General features: G+C 51.2%; 10 protein-coding genes across 10 annotated transcripts; 5 read left to right on the top strand and 5 right to left on the bottom strand.

Annotated features, from left to right (window-relative positions):
• Positions 1-804: 804 nt before the first annotated feature.
• On the bottom strand, positions 805-1,300 carry BCR38DRAFT_409476 (histone chaperone domain CHZ-domain-containing protein; the record flags this gene model as incomplete). The annotated part of the gene is made up of 3 exons (XM_040858375.1): positions 805-1,010; positions 1,080-1,089; positions 1,160-1,300. 3 exons carry the CDS (start codon positions 1,298-1,300, stop codon positions 805-807), a joined length of 357 nt encoding a protein of 118 aa, XP_040715489.1.
• Positions 1,301-2,117: 817 nt separating this feature from the next.
• BCR38DRAFT_485212 (uncharacterized protein) lies at positions 2,118-2,781 on the bottom strand (the record flags this gene model as incomplete). The annotated part of the gene is made up of 2 exons (XM_040863850.1): positions 2,118-2,181; positions 2,255-2,781. 2 exons carry the CDS (start codon positions 2,779-2,781, stop codon positions 2,118-2,120), a joined length of 591 nt encoding a protein of 196 aa, XP_040715488.1.
• A 606-nt stretch (positions 2,782-3,387) lies between these two features.
• BCR38DRAFT_342965 (cyclin-domain-containing protein) lies at positions 3,388-4,652 on the bottom strand (the record flags this gene model as incomplete). Its single annotated transcript, XM_040855985.1, has 2 exons — positions 3,388-3,889; positions 3,940-4,652. 2 exons carry the CDS (start codon positions 4,650-4,652, stop codon positions 3,388-3,390), a joined length of 1,215 nt encoding a protein of 404 aa, XP_040715487.1.
• A 1,494-nt stretch (positions 4,653-6,146) lies between these two features.
• Positions 6,147-9,238, bottom strand: BCR38DRAFT_342635 (armadillo repeat protein; the record flags this gene model as incomplete). Its single annotated transcript, XM_040855961.1, has 2 exons — positions 6,147-7,139; positions 7,196-9,238. The coding sequence occupies 2 exons, from the start codon at positions 9,236-9,238 to the stop codon at positions 6,147-6,149; spliced, it is 3,036 nt and encodes a 1,011-aa protein (XP_040715486.1).
• Positions 9,239-10,626: 1,388 nt separating this feature from the next.
• BCR38DRAFT_457866 (Sodium/hydrogen exchanger family-domain-containing protein) lies at positions 10,627-12,631 on the top strand (the record flags this gene model as incomplete). The annotated part of the gene is made up of 5 exons (XM_040862085.1): positions 10,627-10,744; positions 10,796-10,912; positions 10,966-11,611; positions 11,749-12,127; positions 12,179-12,631. 5 exons carry the CDS (start codon positions 10,627-10,629, stop codon positions 12,629-12,631), a joined length of 1,713 nt encoding a protein of 570 aa, XP_040715485.1.
• A 122-nt stretch (positions 12,632-12,753) lies between these two features.
• On the top strand, positions 12,754-13,390 carry BCR38DRAFT_206095 (uncharacterized protein). Its single transcript, XM_040854126.1, has one exon. The coding sequence runs from the start codon at positions 12,875-12,877 to the stop codon at positions 13,349-13,351; it is 477 nt and encodes a 158-aa protein (XP_040715484.1). The 5' UTR covers positions 12,754-12,874; the 3' UTR covers positions 13,352-13,390.
• On the bottom strand, positions 13,391-14,200 carry BCR38DRAFT_206066 (uncharacterized protein). Its single transcript, XM_040854125.1, has one exon. The coding sequence runs from the start codon at positions 13,900-13,902 to the stop codon at positions 13,429-13,431; it is 474 nt and encodes a 157-aa protein (XP_040715483.1). The 5' UTR covers positions 13,903-14,200; the 3' UTR covers positions 13,391-13,428.
• Positions 14,201-15,348: 1,148 nt separating this feature from the next.
• Positions 15,349-20,182, top strand: BCR38DRAFT_206002 (uncharacterized protein). The gene is made up of 2 exons (XM_040854124.1): positions 15,349-19,633; positions 19,690-20,182. The coding sequence occupies exons 1-2, from the start codon at positions 15,530-15,532 to the stop codon at positions 19,825-19,827; spliced, it is 4,242 nt and encodes a 1,413-aa protein (XP_040715482.1). The 5' UTR covers positions 15,349-15,529; the 3' UTR covers positions 19,828-20,182.
• A 1,286-nt stretch (positions 20,183-21,468) lies between these two features.
• Positions 21,469-22,682, top strand: BCR38DRAFT_433928 (uncharacterized protein). Its single transcript, XM_040860280.1, has one exon. The coding sequence runs from the start codon at positions 21,650-21,652 to the stop codon at positions 22,517-22,519; it is 870 nt and encodes a 289-aa protein (XP_040715481.1). The 5' UTR covers positions 21,469-21,649; the 3' UTR covers positions 22,520-22,682.
• A 243-nt stretch (positions 22,683-22,925) lies between these two features.
• Positions 22,926-23,782, top strand: BCR38DRAFT_485206 (uncharacterized protein; the record flags this gene model as incomplete). Its single annotated transcript, XM_040863849.1, has 3 exons — positions 22,926-22,936; positions 23,186-23,401; positions 23,482-23,782. 3 exons carry the CDS (start codon positions 22,926-22,928, stop codon positions 23,780-23,782), a joined length of 528 nt encoding a protein of 175 aa, XP_040715480.1.
• Positions 23,783-23,805: the final 23 nt, after the last annotated feature.

Raw genomic sequence — 23,805 nt, 5'->3', positions numbered from 1 at the left:
TATCCTATGTCGTCAATTCGCATGGCCGACTCCCACTTGGAAGAAAGCGAAGGCACAAGCAAAGAACGCCTCCCACTGTCTACCAACCAGCGCCAATCTCCATAGCTCAGTCTGGATATTCCACATTACCGCAAATGGTATCGGTGTTTGCTACCGACTTGGGAGGGTGAAAATTTAAAGGGCACCAGATTGACCGGTGGCCGGGTGTAGTAGTGTCTTCTGAGAAGCCACAGCAGCATCAGGCCGTTGATGGTGAGGAGACGTGTGTGTTATACGCGTTCCCTTTCAGTATTCATTCACAAGATAACAACATGGCTGAATTAAGCCGAACCATGATGTTTGCTGTAGATGATGCTCATGTCAATCTTCAGCAGAGGGGCAAACCATCCCTCCTTTATTGGTTTGTATCAGCACGCATTTCGCACGTGTCTCAACTATCTATCATTAGAACAGGAAGAAGGGAAAATAAGCATGAAAAGAGAAAAAACTTTTATCTTCATTCCCTTAGTATGCATAGCCATGTCCGTGTGAATGTGCTGCTAGCTGAGTCCAATCAAGGATGTGAACACCATCCATGTCCATGTGTAAGACGTATGTACCATTGCGAGAGGGCGCGAGAAGATGTGTGTCCAGAACAAAGGCCGTTATATCCATTTGTTTGCCGGGTTGTCCTCAAGGAAGAGACATTGCCTCAAAACATCAGACCCAAATGTGATGTCAAAGCGAGCAAAGTCTGCTCCTTCCAAATCCAGCTGGAAGACCATTGCTCAAAAGAAGGCGACTGTGGAGATGCAATGGGAGAGCTTAATCCTCATCCATCTTGTCATCATCGACCTCGGCCTCGGCCTCGGCCTCGAAGTCCTCATCCTCATCATCTTCGTCGTCGTCGGCGGGGACGTTCTCAGCAGCCTTGGCCCAGTCGATGACCTTACCTCGGGTGCGGCGGCCGCCATCGACGATATTGTTGAGGTCGATCTCGTCCATGCCCTCATCTTCCTCTTCCTCGGCATCTGTGGCAGAGGCGTTAGCTAATCAGCGACGTTGGGGTTCGTTTTTTCCCGCCTCGTGGGAAGGCTTACCATCGCCGGCCTGGTATGTCAAGTCAGTATAAGTCTAGCCAGAAACTTGATTACTCGAGTAATCGGATTTTTCTACACACCTCTTCCTCATCACTGTCCTCGTCCATTGACTGCTCAACAGGCTCCTCGGTCGCGGTAGCCTTGCCTTTTCCTTTGGTCTCGCCAGGGACCTCGTTGCTGGTGGGGTCTTGGGGGACGGTAGTTCCGTTTCCAGAAGACATTGTGGGTGGATTGATGGATAGAATGGGTGTTTAGAGTTACTGAATGTGTCAGGAATGTGATTGAATTGTGCAACAACAATGTTGTCAGGAATTGCAGGCGCGGTGGGAAGATGGAAGAGAAAGGGTGATAGTGCAAAGCTGTAGCTCAAGCTTGAGGATGGGATGGAATTGGATATTAGTCGCGACCGTGGATTTGGCGCCTGTCAGGGTAACCACGCTAATCTGAATGAGGTACAGCGTAACGCGAATAGGCCCTCAACCGCCTATCATAAACTTATTGACTAGAAGGTGGGGACCGCTGATGCGCTGTGCAGCTCATAGGATAATTGGACCAAGTGAAATGATTGATACGTCTGCTAAAAAGTGAGTGAGTGTTCTATTTTGGTAACGAGAGCATCTTTGGGAGTAGTTTGGACATGCTACTTGAAGTGACAGTCTTCAACAGGGAAGCATTCTGACACCGTGAGCATTAAAGCTGGCAGGTTCGGGAACTTGCAGATCGAGATGCCGGACAACAGTGAAGTATATATCACTTTGAGGGCTGCGGCAGACGAGCAGATACAGCACTGAAGAGAAGAAAACAAAGACAGGCACTAGCGTACAGAGCTCGCTTCAACCCAAATGCTGGAGAGTTCAACTGAGCCAATAGTAGTGATCAAGAATGAATACCACGATGTGTGTGGTATCCCAAAGACTTGCTGGACAAGATCGCATACGGATGAAATTTCAGACACGACAAGGACGCATTAACTTCACAAGCAGCGCAGGTACCACTAGGCATCAGAGAGGAAACTGATATCAATTGACAGGATCTCTATCACTTCCCATCCCCCCCTCCCGTCAAAGTCAACAACACCACAATCAGCATCACCCACCAGTACCTGTATCAAATTGTCAGCAACCGCTCCCTTCAAACCAACACCCGCAGCCCTCAAAGGGAGTTCAACAACATACTTCTGCAACAGAGTCTTCTCCTCCCCCACATCCCCCTTCTTCCCATCCGCTCCAAGCACAACCGGCTTATTCAGCTCTGGCTGCCGGCCCAATTCCACGACCCTGACCACAGCCTGCGGTCCAAAATCCCTCGTCTGCCCAGCATCGATCTTGAAGGCCCTACACGCCGACCCGACTACTTTTCCCTCCAAATCCACCGTCAATATCAGCGCAGGCGAGTACCCTTTCCCGAAGTTATCTACGGACGCCACGGAAGTGGACGAGGTCCAGGCGTCGGTGGCGGCGTCGTAGGTGCCTACGCGGAAGGTCTTGGTGTCTTCGGGGAGGTCGGGAAATTCAAAGGAGGCGACTTGGGCGTCTTGGGGGGAGAAAACGTTGTATTGGATTTCAGCGAGTAAGGCTGGGGCGGGAGGAGAAGATTGGGAGATGGGTTGAATGTAGAGGGCTGCCGTTTGGTCGCCGGTGGCTAGGGCAGTGCTGTAAAACACCAGGGCTGCGAGGCCGGGAAATATGGTTGTGAGCCTCATGTCGATCGCATAGGGAGAACTATGCGTGGCACCGGTTGCTGGGAGGTCGTGGCAGCTTTTTGTATGTGTAAAGACGAGGCTGAGTTGGCAGTTCCCGAGGTTTGGATATGTGGATTGAGTGTTGCGGTCGGCCCAGAACTGTCAAAATCTCCGGGGCTCGCATTCACGCTCCGACCGTCTAGATCCCATCCCGATAAGGCTAACGACGGGAGCGGCAATTTAGCATATCAGGTTCGACTGTTGCATTTTGCGTACGGAAATCCCATAATTATATGCATTTGAAGTTCGTAGATACCATTACAACGTCGTTCGTTCATAGGCGAAGTTGGTCTCGGCCTCGGCCTCAGCATCTACCTAATGCTCTTCCGCTCCTCGTTCCAAAATCTGACGAGATCATTACGGAGCCTCAGTTGGGCTCTATGCCTGTAGAGGCCCATTGTGCCATTGTCCATGAATGCCAGCCCTGCTGCTCCAATTTGAGCATAGATGCACTGATGTCTTCCATTTCCCTCCTCTGCATCATGCCGAGCGTTGTTCACCCTGGAACGCCAACCTGATAACTCCTTATCGTGCCTGCCGCCCTTTGTCATGGTAGCAGGCAACTAACTAACTTGCGGTTGCATCTGCCTCCTCATTCATGTTGTCCTGTTCCGACTCGCAGCCGTCCATGTCATCCATATCATCAGAATCGTCAGTTTCACCTACGTCTATACTGGGAGCCATCTCGTCATCTTCCGGCAAACTGTATCCCGGGCAGCGATCGACCAGCCCTTTATAGTACGCAACCAGCACCTCGGGATTGGGTATAATCTTCCAATCCACTCGATACAAGAACTCGAGTTCTAGTAGTTTCAGCTCCGCAACCTTCACTCCCCCCACCCTAGCATAAAATGTATTGTTCCAGAACGAATCGGATAACCCCTTCCCCGCGACCGTTGCCGCTGTGATTAAGAAACGGTGCACGGTCAGAGTGTTAATGGAAAAATCCGGATATAATGCACACAGGCGGTCGATATAATATACCATTGATAGAAGGAGAGGGGGCGTGAGAGTGGCATGTTTCGCGAGTCGGTGTAGATAGTCTACAACGGAGATTCCTGGCGCAGTTCTTGCATCGTGTGAGCGTTTTGTCCGTCCTGTTTTGCTTGGGCAACATACCTAGAATGGAATCTTGTGAGATGGCCACTTTTCATGGCTATCGAGTCGTTGGTCTCGATGAGCTCGGCGAGCATGTTGGAGATCAACACCACCATGTCCTCCACGTCGCAAAACTCGTATTTCAAAGGCAATGCCTTGGGAGGACCCTGAGAGGGTTTGACGCGTTTCGGTGAGCTGGTTTGGCTTTGTGTCACGGCGGATACGGCAGATGAAGAAGCCGTGGTCCTGACGAGGTCTTGTGAGTTGCGCCTTTTCGGGGGCGTTAGAGGATTGGCTTCTGACTTCACATGCTCAGGCCTAATTGGAGATATATTCGGTTCAGGCGGCGGGTCTGCGAACGTGGACGCCGGATCGGATGTCGATGCTGATGCTGCTACGGTGGGTGCTGGATGCGGTTCGTCGATGGACACAATTGTGGAGGGCCGAACGGCTCGGAGGGGCACCGTGGGATCGAAAGGTTCCATGGGCGAGTACTGGGTGGCGGCATCGACGCCCACATACTGCTTCGGCTTCGGTTGCGACACGGACAGTGACGGCGACTTCAGAGGGGCTGCTGCCGCCGAAGGCGACTGCGGAACGGCATGCTTCGAGTGTCGGCGCGGCAAAGGTGCCGTAACCCTGGGGGACTGATGAGGAGACCTGTTAGGTGCATAGTGGAAAGTCCCGGGGGATGCGCCCGTTGCCCTTGATGCGATGGGAGACGAAGTCAACATGATCCCCTACACATCCTTCTGTTTGCGGCGGCCGGAAGGATGGACGTTTGGACGTTTGACGCAGCACGCTATGCAGCGGGCAGGATTGAGGTTTTGGTGCGCCCCGGGCTTGGGTTTTCAGAACTGCTTCAAAGTTGCAGCTGCAAACTACTTTAGCGTGTCGGGCCCGTCTCCGTTCTGAAATCCTCGGTTTTCCAACTTTCAAAGCGTGTAGGTTGATAACTAGGCCGAGGGGTAGGATGGCTACAACGGTCCGAAAGTACTGCAAATTTCAAGATTCCAGAAACGTTGCAGCGGTTACAATGCGGGTGGTGTAGGCGGCAGTACGATCGGAGGCGAGCAGATGCGGATGTTCGACCTCTGGCGTAGCTGGCTCCTCCGTCGTCGGTGTCAACAAAGACGCAAGATGCCGGTCGGCACTCGGTAAGCTCTTTGGGAAGTTTGGTGACAGCAGGATATTATGCTCTACGTGTCAACTCAAATGTGAATGAATCCGATACGATTAGGTCGCACACTCTGTTGAATTCTCGGCCTAAATTAGCAAAGCGTTGCTAGCTGATGTGTAATAGGATCGAATTTTGTAAAGCCTGTGACTTTTAACCTCCAAGGCTGCCATCAAGTGTCCCTTCAATCTTGACAGCATAATCCCCTGACTTGGATCCGGTGTCGTCAATTCAAAATGCCTTTACCCTGTCGTGATTGACTCGAGCACCTCGACCAAGCAATGACGGGCGGCTTTACCGAAGCCTAGACAGGTTAGGTGTGTTCCATTCTAAAGTAACAGAATACAGTGCTGTCGGCTACGTGGTTCCAGGGCCTTGGATGCATTGCTAGAAACTATTTGAGTAATGAAGCAACTCTAAAGTCATCTCACTGCATTGCTTGATAGAGTGCTGTTGATGGGCTAGCCAGGATTGAAGAAGTGTTGCAGGACAACCCATTTAGCTATGTTGACAGTGGAGTGCAAATGAAGCTCACCCGCTCCTGGACGAGAAATGAGAGCCAAATGATATGCCGACTGCCATTGTAGCACTCATACAACATCGATCGCAAACTCTATGGAACTCTCTTCTTGACCAAGACGACATGGATTTCAGAGTCGTTCATTGACCTCTCTTCCTTGACACCACTCGTCACTCTGATACTTTCGCCTCATCGAACTAACTAGGCGAAGGGTAATATTGTGAGAAACCAGCGCTTCAGTTAAGGCGACGCGCTTCTAAGTGTACATCGCTGTCTATGTACACTAGGTATTCTACTAATACATATATCATGTGCCCAAATAGGTACCAAACAGGCCTTTCCGATCCGTCGAAGAGGCCAGCCGTTCCCTTAACGCCGCCTGTTTTGCCTGTGCCTGGCCCCAAACTTTGTCATATCTAACGCTAGGTTGACAGAGTCATGGATCATGACGATGATGGAAATAACTGAAAAAAGCCCCTTTTGAAACCTCAATACCTTGATCAATAGTCATGAAAGCTCGACGTAATGCTGCTAATAACCATGCTTCATCTGCCAGAGAGCGGTCTTAGCACGTTCGCGCACGTCTAATTCGTTGTCGTTCTGGCCGAGAGACTCGAGTTTGGTCAAGAACCCCAGCTTCTTCAGTTCAGTGGCCCGTTGCGAGCATGCGGGGGCATCGTGCACGTCGTCCTGCCACGTCAAGTTGTTGATCAGGTAGCACAGGGCTACGCGCACCTCTCGGTCCTGGCTGCTGAAGAGGCCTGCCAACAGCCTCAACAGCTCCGTCTGCGCAACGACCAGCTGCCGATGGCGCGGTATGCTGGCGGCCATGTGCACTAATATGTATATCACCGCCTCGATGATCTTAGCTTGGGGGTAAAGCACTCTAGTCTCGCTACCGGTAGGGCCACGGCGGCCACTGAATGGGTGGAGGACCTTAACCCTGAGCTTGCTTGCGAGGATCCTGAAAAGTTCGTCATGTCCTAAGGTGTTGAATAGGTGATCGATCATCAACGGCGTGTCGTTATTTTGATCTGTAATGTTGCCCGCATAAGCTCCCCCGATGAGATTTCGGATGAAGCCAAGTCCCTGTTCTTGGATTGCGAGATCGTCTCGTCTCACCTTGCAAAGTGGGTTAGACTCAGCCTCTCGAAGCTTCGAAAGTCTTGCATCAGCTAGGCGGAGGATATGACTGTCCGATGGCAGGAGTGCACTGGCATGTCTGTAGCATGGTGACCGGATCTGATCATCCATGTCCATGTCCTCGTCCACATCATCGAATACGCCTTGACTATGTTGCGTGTCGCCCCTCCGTGCCGAGTGTAGTGCCTCGTCTTCCTTTTCGTCGCGTATCAATTGCACCAGCCAGCCTGATTGGAGCTCCTCCAAGCAGTTCTTCTTGAGGTCGATACTCGCAGAGTGAACCAAATGCTTAAGCGCCCATAAAGCATTAAGCCGCAGGTCTGCGTTCTGTGATCTAGCGTGGTCGCACAACACCTTCGTGAGGCCGGCGTCAGTCAAAGTCTATAACCTGTTGTTAGTCCATGTTCACTTGCAACAGTTAAGTCATCCCCACTTACCTCCCGCATGGGACTGAAGTCGGTAACTAAGTTGCACATCGCAGCGGTGGCAGCGACCTGTACTTTGAGGTCGGAGTGAAGGAGCAACTTGTATAGCGGTATTGCTACAGCGTGGTCCACAAGCGAGGTTCGTAGTATGTTGACCGACCTAGAGAGCATGCGAACCGCATAGCAAGCTTCGATGTTCACCGACGGTGGATTCTTGCCAAAACCAGCCGATTTTGGTGCCTCTTCTGCCGTGGTGTCGCTACTAGATTTCTCCTTTAACTGTTTGGGCTGGTGTGGTGACTGCCTCAGAGACTCCACGACATATGGAATAATATCCTGATCCACGAACGCTTTCCGATATTCTTCCTTGAATGCTGCTAGTGCAGCTAGAGACTTCAACGAGCTCTCCCTAACCTTGACTCGGTGCCTCGCAAGGGGGTTCATACCGGGCTCACCGAGTTGGCAGCTTGGTGACGAGTTCAGTGGCATCCTCTCATCTTCCGCGTTCGGAGACCAAGGTCGTGCCTGGTTCAGTGGTGGCGGCGTGTCATAGGTATTCTTCAAAAGCCTGCATATCGTCTTGACCGCACCGGAATCAAAAGCTGCTTTTTGCAAAGATTCACTGTCCGTGATCAGACGAGCCAAGATGGCTGGTGCCCGTTCTATAATACCCCAAATTGTGGCTGTTTCAGCGTCGCCCATAGAAGTATCAGTATGGTTGGCTTTTTCTTCCACTGTGTCGAGTAGCTGCAGTAGTTTTGGGACAACGAGGAGACCCAGGGTGATTTCTCTCATCTTGTAAGCAAACCCACATTTGAAAAGAGACGTGAGAACAGATGCTGCCGTCAGAGCAGCCAGGCCGTCCCGAAATCGTACTAACCCGATAAGCCAAGGCACAAGAGGGCTTTCGGCTTCCTCCACATCACTCTCGTCACCGCCCATGAATGATTCGTCGTTTGAACCCCAGCTCTGATTGTTGGCTTTCGAATTTACACGGCTGTGAAAGCTGATCCCCTCCCTCAAAGAGGTCGACCCTAGCGGCGGAAACGGTGCGTTGGGCGTCGTTTGGCCACGCAACTGAACTGGCATGTATGGCAGTAACAAGTCCATGGGTTCGAATTCATTCTGTCTTGTAGGCTTCAGGCCAGGGAGCTCGAGGAATTCAGGGGACGATTTTGGGCACACTTCCCAATCGCAATCTGTACGAGGAAAAACTGCCAGTATGCAAGGCGAGTATAGAAGCCTGCAAGTTCTGAATGGCGAATCTGTAATGATGGCGGCGATAGCTCCCAAGACGTCTGCTATGTCAAGTGCCGGACTTGCTGGGCTCGGTATGAATCCTGACAGACCTGCTGAGCGACAGATGATCTCGGCGCCCGGTATCACTTGCCCTTCTGCTACAGCAAAGGCTGCCAACCTCGTTGCCAGTGCGTCAAGGACACCACAGTTGACCAATGCGACCCGATGGCGCTCTTCTTGACAAAGTATACCAATAAATTTGGCCACAATGGACACTTGCGCCTCGACGTCTCGATTCGAGTGGGACTGAGTTAAAATGAAGGCGAGGGGTTCCAGGTGGCTACTCGAGAAAATGGTGTCGGCTAGGTAGGTGGAGTTGATAGGAGAGAAAGCAGGGACAAAAGCGACTGCTTCGACGATGCCGCGCAACACGCGAAGCGCGGCGAGGACAATCTGGGAGCGTTCATGCTGTAGACAAGAACTGCTCAGGATAGCAGAAAGAGCGCCAGCCGCGTGGAGTGGAAGAAGGAAGACGGTTCCGGCGTTGGCGAAGGTGGCAAGAAGCTGGAGGGCGTGGAGCTTCACTGCTTCGTCGTCACTCAGGTTCCTCGTTATCGGGTGCCGTTGTCGGGAATCCTTGCCGTTGACATGCTCCGACGCGCCCTCCACAATGCTAACAATAGGCCTCAGAACACCAGCTTGTACCCATTGCTCTTTTTTTTGACTGTGGCCAACGACCTCATTCTTCAGCGATCTCAGTGCACTCAGTTGGTCGGCAAGCCGGGGGCTGGATAGCTGCGCAATATTGAACGCCATGGGGATACGTCGGGGTGGGACCGAAATAGATCTGAAGGTTGGAAGTTGGGCGCGTGTCTGGGTTCGGCTCGAGTGTACGAGCCACACATTACCCACAACGAAAACCTAAGCACCTGAAGGGGAATATGGACATGCGCCTTGATGACTTTGAAGATGATGGAGTGTTGTCGGCACATGCAACCGGGGTGTTTACCTTTGGTGGAACGTGCGGGTCACCCAGTGCTCTAGGCCTTGTTGTCGCAGTCAACCGTAGAAGTCGATGCGATATATGCAACTAACTAGATTGGGAGACCATCACATTGACACGAAACTCAATAGGGAAATATATTAACATGGGGCTCGTTAGCCTTGTTAAGTATCATTGTACCATCTTGTTCCAGAATTGAGGTTTCTTCTGGCAAATATACAGGCCAATCTATTGATGCCTGAACACTCCTAAGGTTCCCCTTGGCACAGTCGCCTGTTGGTGTAAGGTACTTGTTAAAGACATCTAGGTTAGGTGTTGATTCGTCTGTAGTCATCAGTGCGGATCTTTAGTCACATGGTAGACAATGGTTTCATGATCTCGCACCATCCTTGAAACCGCAGCCTTGAATTGCTTGTGGAATAACTGAAGGCGGGTAAATAATTGAAAAAATGACCTTGGATGCCCAATTATTGGTTATTAGGCCCATTGATTGTGATTATCCAAAGTCGACCGATCTCGCCCTTCCATGTCCAACGGCAATCGGCAAGCACACTTGGGAAACTGGAATGGTCGCGTCGTGATTTCCTAAAGTTAATCAGCATGTATTTAACAACCACTACTTTGCAGTAACAAGAACGCTAGTGACCTTAAAAAGTCTGGGCGGATCCAGCAAGTGAAGAAGAACCCACACTTCTTCTTACACTTCTCGGAAACCAAGTACTTCTGGAGTGGCCACTTACGTACTCACTCGAGCTGAATACGACCGGCCATCTTCTCAAAATCTACTCTCGTCTATATCCCACCCCAGAGACTTGATTCCTTCGAAAGAACTGCGGAAACTACTGAACCACCTGCGACGCGTGACCTTGATCCAGCTTGGAGAATTTTGGTCACCGTGACACTACGTCGTACTTATCCATTCACCATCACACACCTCATCTCCATCCATTCCCAACTGCCACGGGCACTCCTATCTAGGACGTCGCTTTACCTTCACTTCGGCGGGAAGATACTAAAGCTGGCGCTACGCTCACAACCGAATTCTGCAAATAGGTCAAATGATTCAATAACATTTGTCCTGCCACTGGGCTCTCATTACTTCCGGGCCTTGCGCGACTGTTGCAAGGACGGCAGTGGGGTCACCTAGAGCTCAATTACAGCTCGAACTACATCTAGCATTTTGACACCTCAGATAGTCAAGATGCCGACAATCGCAGTCACCAACTTCAATGTTATAGTGGCTGTCCTTGGTGGGTGGATATCGTTGTTTGGGTTGGTCTCATATCTCTTGAAGGAGAATTTCTACTTGTCCGAGGCCTGTAAGTGCCAAACAAAGCTTCGTATCTGAATCTCAATGCTCACAATTACAGTGATATCTCTCCTAGCTGGAGTCACGTTTTCACCTCATGCAGCCAACCTAGTCCGGCCTTTGGACTATGCAATGGGCAATCAGAACAACGTTGATAAGATAACCCTGTATTTCTCTCGTACGTACCCATCCCTGTTAATCGGGAACCATCACTCATCCCAGTGTTTCTAGGTCTTGTCCTCGGGGTTCAGCTTGTCCTGGCTGGGGTCCAGCTTCCATCACGATACCTTAAGAACGAATGGAAGCCCCTAAGCCTACTGCTGGGTCCCGTGATGGCCTGTATGTGGGTAATCACATCGCTGTTGATCTGGGGTCTGACACCTGGGCTCCCATTTTTGCATGCGTTGGCCATAGGGGCATGCGTCACGCCTACTGACCCTGTGCTCTCCAACGTCATTGTGAAGGGCAAGTTCGCCGATCATAATGTGCCAAAGGAATTGCAAAAGATCATCATCGCTGAATCGGGTGCGAATGATGGGCTGGGTTACCCCTTTCTCTTTTTCGCTCTGTACCTGATCAAGTATATCGGTGATGGTGGTCAAGCTGAGTCTGGTGGAGCTGGCATGGCCATGGGCCTATGGTTTGGCGAGACCTGGGGCTACATCATAATCCTCAGCGTTATCTACGGCGCCGTAGTAGGTTGGCTTGCCAGAGAGTTGCTTCACTTTGCTGAGAGCCGCAAATGGGTCGACCGTGAAAGCTTCTTAGTCTTTGCACTCTCTTTGGCGCTATTCATCACGGGTACTTGTGGGATGGTCGGCAGCGATGATGTCTTAGCTTGCTTCATTGCTGGCAACGTTTTCACCTGGGATGACTGGTTCCGCCTAGAGACTCTCGATGAGGTAAGAGCTAAGCCGGTCGAGCTGCGCTAGCAAGTTGCTGACCATTTTATAGTACACTTTTTCCCTCGAGCCCACGCTCATCATTGGAAATCAATAGCTGACTGATAAACAGCTCGCTCCAACCTACGATTGATATGCTTCTTAACGTGACGATCTTCATGTGGTATGGAGCTGTATGTCCTTGGACCAAGTTCGTACAGAACGATATTATTCCAATTTACAGACTCATCCCGCTTGGAATCCTGATATTGCTCTTTAGAAGGCCTCCCGTCATCTTTGGCTTCCGTAAGTTGATACATCAGATTGATGATTTGCGACAGGCAATTTTCATGGGATTCTTTGGACCTGTCGGCGTCTCCGGTATCTTCTACTTGTACATCACACTTGAGTTTCTCGATACTCTCAAGAAAGGTGATACGCAAAGAGGAGACGTAGCTCATATGGGAGAAGCTACCGAGATCATTGTTTGGTTCATCGCAGTTTGCAGTGTGGTATGTGTTGCTCTCGAACCCTTTCCTGACTTTTATCTTACCCCTGAACAGGTAGTACACGGCCTTAGTATTCCTCTGGGCAAATTCGGATTCTATCTCCCCCGGACAATCTCACGATCCTTGACATCCCCAGATGACCCCAACCACGGTTCGTTTCGAATTCATGGGCCTGCCACTGCTGCCCTCCCACAAACATGGCCGAGGCCCGCTTCACGAGGCAACAACGAGCCCGAGACACCCACAAAACCCCGAACTCCGTCTGTTCATCTTATATGCCGGGTTGGTGGCTCGACTATCACGGCCGACGATAAGCAAGCAAACCAGCAAAGCCCCAAAACTGGGCCAAGAACGGGAGGAGCCTCCAATTCACCTGCTACGCCAACAATGCCTTGTCGTACCATTCGGTTTCCTGACGAGGAGAACCTCCAGGAATCTGGAATCTCCGAGGCTCAACCAAAAGACAATACGGAAAGAAGCAATGATGTTCCGCCACAAACGACATGACAGGGGGAGGCCCAGTTGTAGAAGCGGCAAGAACACGGCCTCTTCATAGATTAGCAGGCAAACGCCTAGGAGATAGGAGTGTACTTCACGTATGAGGGTTTTTCGTTTCGGGGGACTTGTGCTGTTAGGGTTATCTGTGCATATTGACTCAGAATGATGGTATTATTCGCTTTTTTATCCCTGACATAATAAACGCAAGAAGCTGAGTGGTCGTATTTTCGGTCGAACTGAACTCGGCCTTGCATGCGGGGGTCGAGCGACTCATTCCAGGGTTTGACAGATGTTGAGAGTATAGCCGTTGTTGGCCGATGGCTCCTATCTCCTCGTGCGACAATAGATGATGATTGTTGCGTTGAGGTAGTTAATTGCGCGGCTCCAGAAGACCAATCAGAGCGACCAATTAGACAGTGGTTGGCACATGGTGGAGGTGCTGCTGCTGCAAGTGTTATCAATTGTTGGTATCGGCGCTTGGTTTCCTTGCATGATGCGTCTCAACGGCTGCATATTGTGTATGTCCTTTTCGGCGGACTCGTTCGCTTTACAGAGTCTCCATTTACGCAGGATGAAAAATATGTGCATTTCTCTAGAGTTGAAATTTGCTGGTTTACTGTGAATTTTTGGATTGATATGGTTATTGCTGGGCTTGAGGTTGTGATTATATACAAGACCGTGAATGAATGGGGCTTAACCACTATACTTTGGCAAGTGCTTCCCTGTTGACGTGTATACCATAAGAGTAGGGATATTAGAAGTTGTATCCGGGTTTCCGGCCGAGTATAGTTGGATAAGGACTTAACCTAGGTTAATTCTCCTCCAGACGTCCCATTGTGTCCCTTTGCGTCCCGACTGAATTTATTTTCCTGAAGAATTTTCTTGGCACCGACCCCCTCTCTCTTCTGTAATATGCATATACTTTGTACACACCTGATGATAGACCCCCTCCCTTTCGGATGTTGAACAGACAAACCGAGAAACGCCGTAGAGGAGGCCGATTGCGGAATGAGAAACTCAATTGGAACTATCAAAAGTGTAGTAAGTACACAGAATTCTGTGGTGCTACGGAAGGTTTGGACGAAGCATGAGGAGCTTGTTTGGCCGAAAGTTCTGGCAGTATTGTTCGGAAGCGTTAGGGTTAGGAAAAAGTTGGTGCTTGCTTGGCTTGAAAGGTATTTTCGAGACACAGCGAATACGTGCCGCAATCCTTGACGAATCCAATCAGCCAAGATGCAACACGAAGTACCGTGGGCACCTTCGGTTGAGATATATTTCATATGCCTCGTAGTCTCCGGAAGTGGCAGCGTGAAGTAACGGGTCGGCAATTAGTCGCTCTTTGGTGCCTGGATATCGCCAACGACTCTCAGCCCCCTTCTCCTAGCAAGTGTCAAGCACACCTGCTTGCTGTCAGTCTCTCCACTCGGGGTTCCTACCACGGCGCCGTTCGTGGCATGAGACCGAACCGGGGAAACTATGCGAAGAGTTAGCTCATTGCACAGCCGCTGAGTATTGGCCCGATTTGACAGGCAAGAATCGCAATACGCAGAGAGACTTCTCGGTTGTCCTTTGATGCATTGCAATTATCGGGAAATTACCTTGGTAAATAGGTACTGAGAAGTTCTAGTTGGGCAAGCAGAAGGGGATATGATATCGAAAATCGCGTGTCCGATGAGTAGTAGAAAACTAAGGGGGGTTCGTAGAAAAGATTCCCGTTGAACGAACCACGCGCTATTCTTTCGAAACAACCAACGCTTAGCAAGAGACTAGCAACACTGCGTTGTCAGTTATTACTTGATTTTATCGTCTGGGGACGGGAGAGCGGCAGCAGAAGGTTTGCCACGAGAACATTTTGCGGAAACGGAGCCAGTGAAGATGGCCGGGTTAAGGGTGCTCTTTGCCAACCACCAACGGTGGGTTTATGACGGGTTACTTTTAGGCCGGTCCCTATATTCTCGAACAATTCCAGGGCTGTGGATTAGATTGAGTTATCATGCTATCGTGATACCGCGCTGGGCACTAAATGTGATACTTAATTGCCACGTAAACCGTGCAGGCCAGATCCCAGGCTAACAATTTCCACTTACCCTAGTCGTCTTTTTTTCTCATACTAATCGCAATTTTCGCAGTTGCAGTGACCTTGGGACCCGTTTTGCCGATGACAGGGTTCCGAGTGACCAACCTTTTCCAGTATTAGTGGCTTGAGCTTCCCATCAGACTCCACTTTGCTCTCGCCAAAGTGGGCGAGTGGTGCCTTGGAGGTTCTCTACAGCCAACTCCTGACAACAGACGCAACGACAAGTCATTCAGGCCTCCTGCCTTCCTCGAAGCGACCTTGGGCAACGGCATCTTCACGCACCTGCTTCATCTGTCTCAGTTGCTCATAATTCGCCAGAACTTGCAACTGCCTGACACTAGCTCTTGAACCGATAACGGACCTCCCAAATTGCCAATCGCCATACCGCAGTTTTTCACCGACAGGAAAAAGTTAAATTGCCCACGCGTCAACCGAACTGATAGCTTTATGACAGTATTCTCAGCCATCAGTTTCGTATCATCACGCTGAATCGCTACGAGGCTGTCGGGGTTTATCGCATCAATCCGGAGATAAAGACATAGAGTCAGTCGCGAGCAAAGCCGAACCGACCGATCACGACCATTTACCACGCAACGAAACTTGTGGGCATCATGCTGCTGTAGGATTGAGAAGATCTGGAATCTAGCATCGCGTCATAGCTTCCACGAACTTCTGGAGCACAGGGGTGCGCAAAGCCGCAAGTGCCTCAAAAGACTGACGCGGGCCTCAGCACGGGGGGCAATTCCACAAAGGCTTCAGCCTGATATTTCACACAGGACGAAACATATTCACATATCCTGAGCAGAGGCTACTGAGGAACCGTGAAGGCCATGCCAACTTCTGGGTATTCTTTCGGAGGGACTTACGAGTCAGACTCGGGAATGCCTGTGTTTGGCAGTAACGAATTCATCCTAGACTCGGACGAGAACTTCAACTCGGACACGCTGTTCGGCTTGGATAGCGAGTCCCTCGACCCCGTGGCATTTGGAGATTCCAAGACACTTCTCTCATCTCCTAGCCACCAGAGTCAAGCTGCATCAGCAGCCCCTGGCTTTTCACCACCATCTCATCGGGATTCCTCTTCTTCAGGCTCTTCAAGGCGGAGTGCCGACTCTATCTCCCCGAAAACCAGTCATACGTCGGGAGACGTCATGATGACTGATGAGGTGACCCTGGGGGAATGGAAGGGCATGGACGGACTCCCCAAGGGAGAAGATAATTATCCGATGTTTGACGATTCCGTGGATAATATGGTTGCACACTCTCACTTCAGAGAGAATGCTTTCTTTGACTTTGAAAGCGCATCCAGCAGCCCTAATGCTCCTGTACCAGATGGAGCATCGTCGTTATCCCCAGAGAACAGTACAGATACACCAATGCAATTACCAGCGGTTCGAGGCATAAAGGAGGCCAGAGGCCACAACAAGGCCCAATCAGTTTGTGCTCCCATTCTTTCCCTGTTTCTGATACTAACAGCGAAACAGCAACACTCTCTAGCACAATCAATGAGTGGCCTGCACACAAATGGGTCCAGAGAAACATCGCCCAGTATGTACCCAAGCCAAGAGTCTTCGCCTGCGGCGCTATTCAAGCTATCACCATCAGGTGCACCGTCTCCCGACAACACCGCCAGCTTCATGAATGGAGCGTCCACTCCGGGTGGATTTGGCGGTAACGCTATCTGGCCAAACATGGGAGGATTCCACGTGCAACCGCAGCCAGGAGCACAGCCGCGGCCTGAACCTACAAACGGGGCACATATGCCTCCGTCATACTCTTCCCAGCGGACGCCATTCAATGGCACCCAACCAACACTGGTCATTGAACGAACCCCTTTCAAGTCTCGAGTAGAGACGCAAATACCCATCAAGATGACCATGTACAATCTGCCGCAGGGTATCAAGCGCCTTCATCTTCCCAGTTACACCATCTCCAAGGCAAAACTGCTCGCCAGGCAGGCTGCAGACCGTGAGCGTTCACCAGACATGTGGGAGTTATACACAATGCTGGTGTGTACTAGTGCCATGCAGGACGAAGAAAAACGCAAAAAGGCATTTGCTCGTGCGGCTGTAGCGGGCCACCCCACATCCGCCGATGTCGATCAAGCTGATAATGAGGATAACAAACCTCAAAATGGTGGTGAAGTGCGCATCTGCCCAGGCTGTATCCTCCGCGAGCGAAAAAGAGCAGGACGCAAGAAGAACAAAAAGCCAGAGGAAGAGGAACTATGGGACAGATACCAGAAACACAGAGCCATTGTCTTCAACACCAATGAAGTCAAGGACTGGCAACCGGCACCGGACAATTCTGTTCCTGGAATCACTAACCGGATACCTCCGGGCACTGTCCAAATAGATGCCCCAATGCGAATTGCTTGCTACTGCCGACACCACAGCGAGAAATTGGGCTTCCAGGTTATCTTCACAATCAAGGATCATCAGGACAGAGTGATTGTTCAACAGATATCCTCCTCAATTATGATTACAGACGACCACAAGACCCATCAGATCTCAACAACCCCCACCTTGGCTACAAACAACTCGGACCATAGCGCAGTGGGGCCTACCACAGAAATGGCAATTGACACGAGACCACACGAAGCTCCCTTAGTGCTTCGGCAATCACAGTCGACCTCAGACCTCCAAGGTCTTCAGCAAGCCTCTGCACAATCTTTCCAGCCCCATATCTCGAACGGCACCAATGGGAACAGTTCACAAGGGACTTCTGTCACAGCGACGCCGCGTAATTTGTCTCGGCAAGCGTCACCCACGTCACCGGCAGGGCCTGTCTCGAAAAAGCGGAAGGCCGGCAATTCATCATCCAAGGTACCATCTGGTTTGACCATGACGCGACTTGAAACTACGCAGCCTTGCAACGTGGCTCCCCCCAACTCTCAGTGTGAATCTGCTGTTGTTTCTGCAGCAACTTCTCCATTCACACCCAACATGAGTTTCTCTGGCGCTCCGAACTCGTTGTATCCACAGGGACACCAGCCAGGTCTCAACACCATGCAGCAATCGTTCGCAACGGGACCCCCTACCCCTAATAGCAATAACGACCAGATGTTGTTCGCCTCCAGTGTGAACCGGAACATAAGCATGGACAACCTGGGGGCGACGCACCCGTTGTACTCGGCCCCTGTGTCTGCCCATCCTAGTCGGGCCCCAAGCCCGAACCATCTCCGAAACGAAGTCAATGGTTTCCAAAACTCTCAACTTGGGCAGTCTATGTTTACGGGGCCCATGGGACTGACCTCGGCAAGAGCCCCCAGTCCAATGATACATAAGATCATCCCTGGTGAAGGACCCAAGTCAGGGGGGATAGAGGTGACGATCCTCGGAAGCGGCTTCACCAACGGCGGATTGGAAGTCATGTTCGGAGAACAGAGAGCAACGACGACTACCTTTTGGGGCGAAAGCTCGTTGGTTTGTCTTCTTCCCCCTTCTCCCGTCAGCGGGCCGGTGCTCGTTTCCATCAAACAGCCACGAATGCAAGAGCAGCAGCCGTCTTTCAGCAACAAGCATCAAGCCTTGTTCCGGTATGTTGATGACGATGAAGATCAACTAATCAGAACGGCACTGGTAGTGCTGGGCCACAAGGTTGGTGGGAACATACAAGACGTCGCGGATATCGCCAGAAGCATCATTGGAAGGTCGGGTCAGGGAGCTTGGGGTCCACAACCTGGATCTGCTGGTCAACCGACCGGCGGCTACAGTTTCGACCTCGGACCGGCCTCTCTTGAGATGGGACTGCTTCGCGTACTAGAGCTGATTGATCTTGACGACAGCGTCAACAAGGCAAGAATCAACCTCAAGCGATCAACAGGACAAACCATGCTCCACTTGGCCTGCGTTCTAGGTCTCAACCGGTTTGTTGCTGGCCTGTTATCGAGGGCGGCCAATGCAGGCGCTCGAGACAAGGGTGGGTTCACGCCATTGCATTTCGCAGCCATGAACGACCACTCTCATATTGTGAGGCGGCTCATGATCTCGGGTGCCGATCCAACCATGCGGAGTCTTTCGGGTCTCACTCCGGCAGATATGGCCCGGTCGAGAGATGTATTACGAGCGCTTCGGCGCGTCGAGTCCCACGCGAGATCTCGGAGCACTAGCTCACTACATAGCAGAGTCAGCAGTGCTACTTCTTTGAGATCTCTGTGGGACCCCCCTACAATGACGGCATGCAGTCAAAACTACTTGTCCGATGCGTCAGACTCAGAAGAAGCGCTCGGGTACAGCTCCTCGGATGACGACAACGAAGAAATTGATGACGGGGACTGGCTGGATATGAGACGCCCAAGCGTACCTCGCAGTCATCAACTGCCAGACATTGTATCACCCCCAACCACTGATGTCCCTACTGGTCTGGCTTCACCAAGCGCTGCTATGACAGCGTTCCGGGAGCAGTTCGCCACACAACTTCATCAATTCCAACAGTCCATGGCCATGATTTCACAGAATTGGCCGCAGTTCCAAATGCCCATGCTGCCAGACTATCACAACTACTTACCTTTACATAACGCACCTGTTATGCAACGGATCGCTTCCTTAGTACCCAACATTAGTGGCTCGCGTCCTGGGTCCGCTGGTGACCAGCCGCCTAGAGACGCCGACAAGCAATGGTGGGAAATGCCTTCTTTCTTTGGAGCTAAAGATGCTCCCCCTCCCGCGTACGAAGACATCTTCCCACAAAAGGACATCGATACCAAGCAAGCATCAGCCGCCACAGCAGCTGCCGAGTATGAGGCCGACGCCAAGTGTGCGACGCTATACGACCAAACTACCGCAGAGTCTTCGAAAGTGCGAGAGATACCTGCTCTTCTGCAGATCGGGCGCAAGAACGCCATCACCAAAGAGCAGCAAGAGAACCTTCAGCGAGCGCATGCTGAGAGGCTGAAGACCGGCAGCAGTGATAAAATGCTGTGGTTTGTCTGGGTGGGTCCTTTGGTATTTAATCTTGAATATGAAATCTGAGCTAACATCATTCCTAGATTCCTCTGCTGACCTTCATTCTCGGCGCCATGATGTTCAGCGGCGCTCCAACTTTTGCTTCCGGTGTGCAGTCTTTTGTCAAGTTTATAGCTGCTCCCAGTGAGTTCCTGAGACAAAACCTGTTGGAAACCGCGTAGGCCGCTTCCCAACTATCCGACTTCACCGGCCGGCCTCGGCCACCCGTTATATCAATCTTGTATATATTCAATTTCTTTTTGTGTTTCGTGAACGAACAACGAGCCACGAGTCGTTTGACAGACTCGAGTACAACAGAGTTCGGGTTCGGGTTAAGATCTTCGAGGGCAAGGAGCCTAGTAGTCACGTTCGGCACGGCGTTTGGTGTCACATTTGATTGGGCGGGATATTGCATTCTGCTTTCAATAGTAGACACCAGGGAGCCTGGGTATTCGGGATGGTGGAAAGGTATCCTGTTCGCGACGGCTAGATAAGTACTTACCTGCATTTTACTTCATGAGCCGCGGCTACGAACGAACGAATGAGCAGCGTGCGACGAATGCGTTGCTCCATGGGGTTCGGTCCACACGCTCGATTCGCGAGGATTGCGAGATAGATGGACACGGCGCCATGGCTGCTAGCTTCTTTTGTTAGTCACGTCGTGGTAGCGTTGAGTTATAAAAATGAAAACGAGATCAACTAATATGAATCATGCGACTTAAGTGGTCAAGTGGACTTCATCAGATATGGAACTTACGAGTAGTGCTGGTGAAGTAGGAAGGAGCACCGATCGGCACCATAGAACTACGAGATGGCATGTGCACATATGGAATCGAAGGGCGATAGTATACGCTCTAGGAGAAACGGCATTCGATACTTGAACACATCTGCATGTCAAATACTCGAGGGACATCTCCTTCCACTTACAATCTCTTGGCTTGGGTGGCAAGGGAGGTAGGTCACTATATAAGTACCGTACCGTATCCTCCTGAGTGTCATTCTTCCCTTTTAACACTCGGTGGGACGTGGAAGGCGCTGTCCGCCCATAGAATAGGCAAGAGCATAAGGTATATCCTTGAGGAGTTAGGAGTGTGTCCTACAAGATGAGAATCGCAGTATAACACGAGGTTAACAAGAAGCACGTAAACGAACATGGGTAGGGGTTTGTATATGCACCACAGTGTCACCAGGGGCTAGGAGCAGTTGCACGTTCGAATACTAGGTCAAGGTATGTGATTGCGCACCACACAGTACCCTGCTAATACATATATTAACGTGATAAGAGGAACGATTCGACAGCTGAAGATAGATTGAACCTCGAGCCCGCTTTGCTTTGAGCTAAGTAGTGAAGAATAAGACATGTCATAGTCGATGCTACGCAAGATAGCCCACACCTAGAGAACTGTGCTCCGAACAATCCTAGCAACGAACTACCCTGTATCAAGTTACAGGGTTAGCTCAAGGGGTATTGCAAAACGGAAAATGTCGAAACTCGTCGTTCAAAGCCGCCGTGTAACACTGCGATTGTGGTTGCTTAAATATTGAGGGAATCAAGTGTCCCTGCAACACCACATTCGCCACGGCTTTAAACGACAGAGCTCTAGTGAACTCAGATCTGTAGAATTAATTATACGCCCTTTCCACGGCATCTTAGAACAATGCGACATCTCGTCCCGATCGCCCTTGAAATTGTATGGGTAACTGGCCATCAGTAATGGGCAGTGCCGCAAGCCGTCAAAATATTACGAAACCTAAGCGTTGTAATTCACTTCCCGCGATGATGCCATTGAGGCGACATTAGTAATTGGATGCCCTGGCGGATACAGCCTCCGCAACCCCACGTGTCGGCATTTGAACGCCAGTATAAATGCTCGTGGGGAACAACAAGTTGCATCAGATCACCGGTTTTTGCCAGCCCGCTTGTGCCCTCGCTTTCAACCCTGATACGGTGCGCACTTCCCAACGCCGCACAACTCGATTCTAGAGCAAAGTCAAACCGCCAACATGACAACGGCAATCTTCAGACATATTGACCTCACGGAACAAACGGCCAACAAGAAGCAATGGACCAAAGTCGACGCAGACGTGACGTCCTTCAAGCGCCTGGAGCACAAACGCTCAGTGCACGACATCCGAGGCCGGGAATCTGACTTCACGACGGACAACTCGGGTTTCGCCGTCTACACCTCACCTTCTAACGAGAAATCCTTCACCGATGATGCCACCGTCCGCGGGGGCTACTATGATGAGGTAGAAGCCCTCTTACGCAAAACCCACCCGGGGATCAAGAAAGTCGTCATCTTCGACCATACGATCCGCCGGCGTGTCCCTGGCGCAGCTCGTGCCCCGGTCCAGCAGGTGCACGTCGACCAAAGCCCTAAGGCGGAGGAGCTGCTCAAGGGTCGATTCCAAATTATCAATGTCTGGCGACCCATCGAAAACCCAGCGAGCGATTTCCCGCTCGCCGTCATCGACTGGCGGACTACGGAGCCGGCGGACTTCGTGCCAGTCGACCTTCTCTACCCCAAGCGCGCGGATTCAGCCATGGACGGGAATGCCAATGACGATGACGATAGGGGCAAGGAGAAGGCGCCGGACGAGACGGCTTTGGACTCCACCGAGGGATATGAAGTGCGCGGAGAGACGATGGCAGTGGCGTCGAATCCGAAGCATAAGTACTACTATTTGAAGGACATGACGCCGGACCAGGCGCTGTTGTTAAAGTGTTATGATTCGTTTGGGGAGGGGCAGCCGATGGGCAGGAAGGGGGTGGCGGTTAGAACGCCGCATACGGCATTTGTTGATCCGCAGACGCCGGCGGATGCGCCGGGGAGGCAGAGTATTGAGGTTCGGTGTTTGGTATTTTACGAGTGAAGGCGTTAGGATTTACGTCATGCTATATGTCACTGTATGAGATACTTATTATTTTCGAGATAATTGTATAGAGCCGAACGACGATACCTGGAGGACTGACTGAAATCGACGCGCTAGTATTGGCATTGAACGCAATGCCCAAATATCTACTGAAGTAAACATTGATTTCAAATGATTTGTCAGTTCAACCGTCCATTATCAGTGTCGTATGCCATTTATTCGAGATAACCCTTGCGTTGCTGACAAGGCATGCACTAGCCACAGATCAAGCCACATTCGAGAATGCATCGCTTTGATTACCATAGTAAATTCTTTGGAACTGCGACGCTGCCAAAAGGATCCAAAAACGTCGAAAGAGAAGCTTGAGACAGAACTCGATTCTTCTCAGGCATCTCCCAGCATCACCATGTCGTCCAGGTACGTGAGAAAATAAGCTCCATCGCCCTTACTTGTGATGCCTCATCAACCCCGTTGCAATACCCGCGCGCTCTTGGCTATGGGCTCGGTCTTGGTCTGGGTCAAAGTCATTTGAGACGCCACGCGACAATAAAAGGGGAAATGACGATGATTCAATTGTTTGCTCACGCGCCACCACGCCCACCTCAGTTTTGCGATCCAATACTGTGCAGAGCCATGAGACTGACAGGATGATCCGTTTCTCAACAGATTCGGCAACTCAACGCTACACCAGCGCGACTCGCGCAGCGCCCTCTTCGAAGGCTACAACGGCGGCGCCGACGCGACGAGGCGGCAATTCACCCCGAGCCCGAGCGCTCTGAGCGGTGGCTATGGCTACGGTGGCGGTTACCCGGGAAGCAACGGCAATGGCAATCGGTTGAGCGTGGAGAACAAGGGGTTTCGGCCTGCGACGCCGAATTCGAGGTATGGCTAGCTACCCGTAGATGCTGTCGACAGGATTTTAACAACGGGACTCACGCTAACCTTTGCGCAACTGATAACAGAGGCCAATACGACACTGCAACCCTTGAAGAACTCGAATCCCAAAACGATCAACAAGTCACGGGCATCCTGGACAAAGTCAAAGTGCTGAAAAGCATGACGGTAGCCATCGGTGACGAGATCCGCGACTCGTCCGCCCTAGCCGAGAAGATGAACGACACGTTCGACTCGACGCGCCTGCGCCTCCGCGGAACCATGAACCGCATGCTGCTCATGGCGGAGAGGACGGGCGTCGGCTGGAGGGTCTGGCTTGGCTTCTTCGCGGCTGTTATTATCATCTTTGTCTATGTTTGGCTGTTCTGAAGTACCTCGAGGCGGTAACGGGC

This window comes from Pseudomassariella vexata, assembly GCF_002105095.1.
Source record: "Pseudomassariella vexata strain CBS 129021 chromosome Unknown BCR38scaffold_7, whole genome shotgun sequence".
In the NCBI taxonomy this organism is placed as follows: domain Eukaryota; kingdom Fungi; phylum Ascomycota; class Sordariomycetes; order Amphisphaeriales; family Pseudomassariaceae; genus Pseudomassariella; species Pseudomassariella vexata.
The sequence above is the reverse complement of the archived record's forward strand: the minus strand, read 5'-3'. Positions and strand labels throughout refer to the sequence as shown.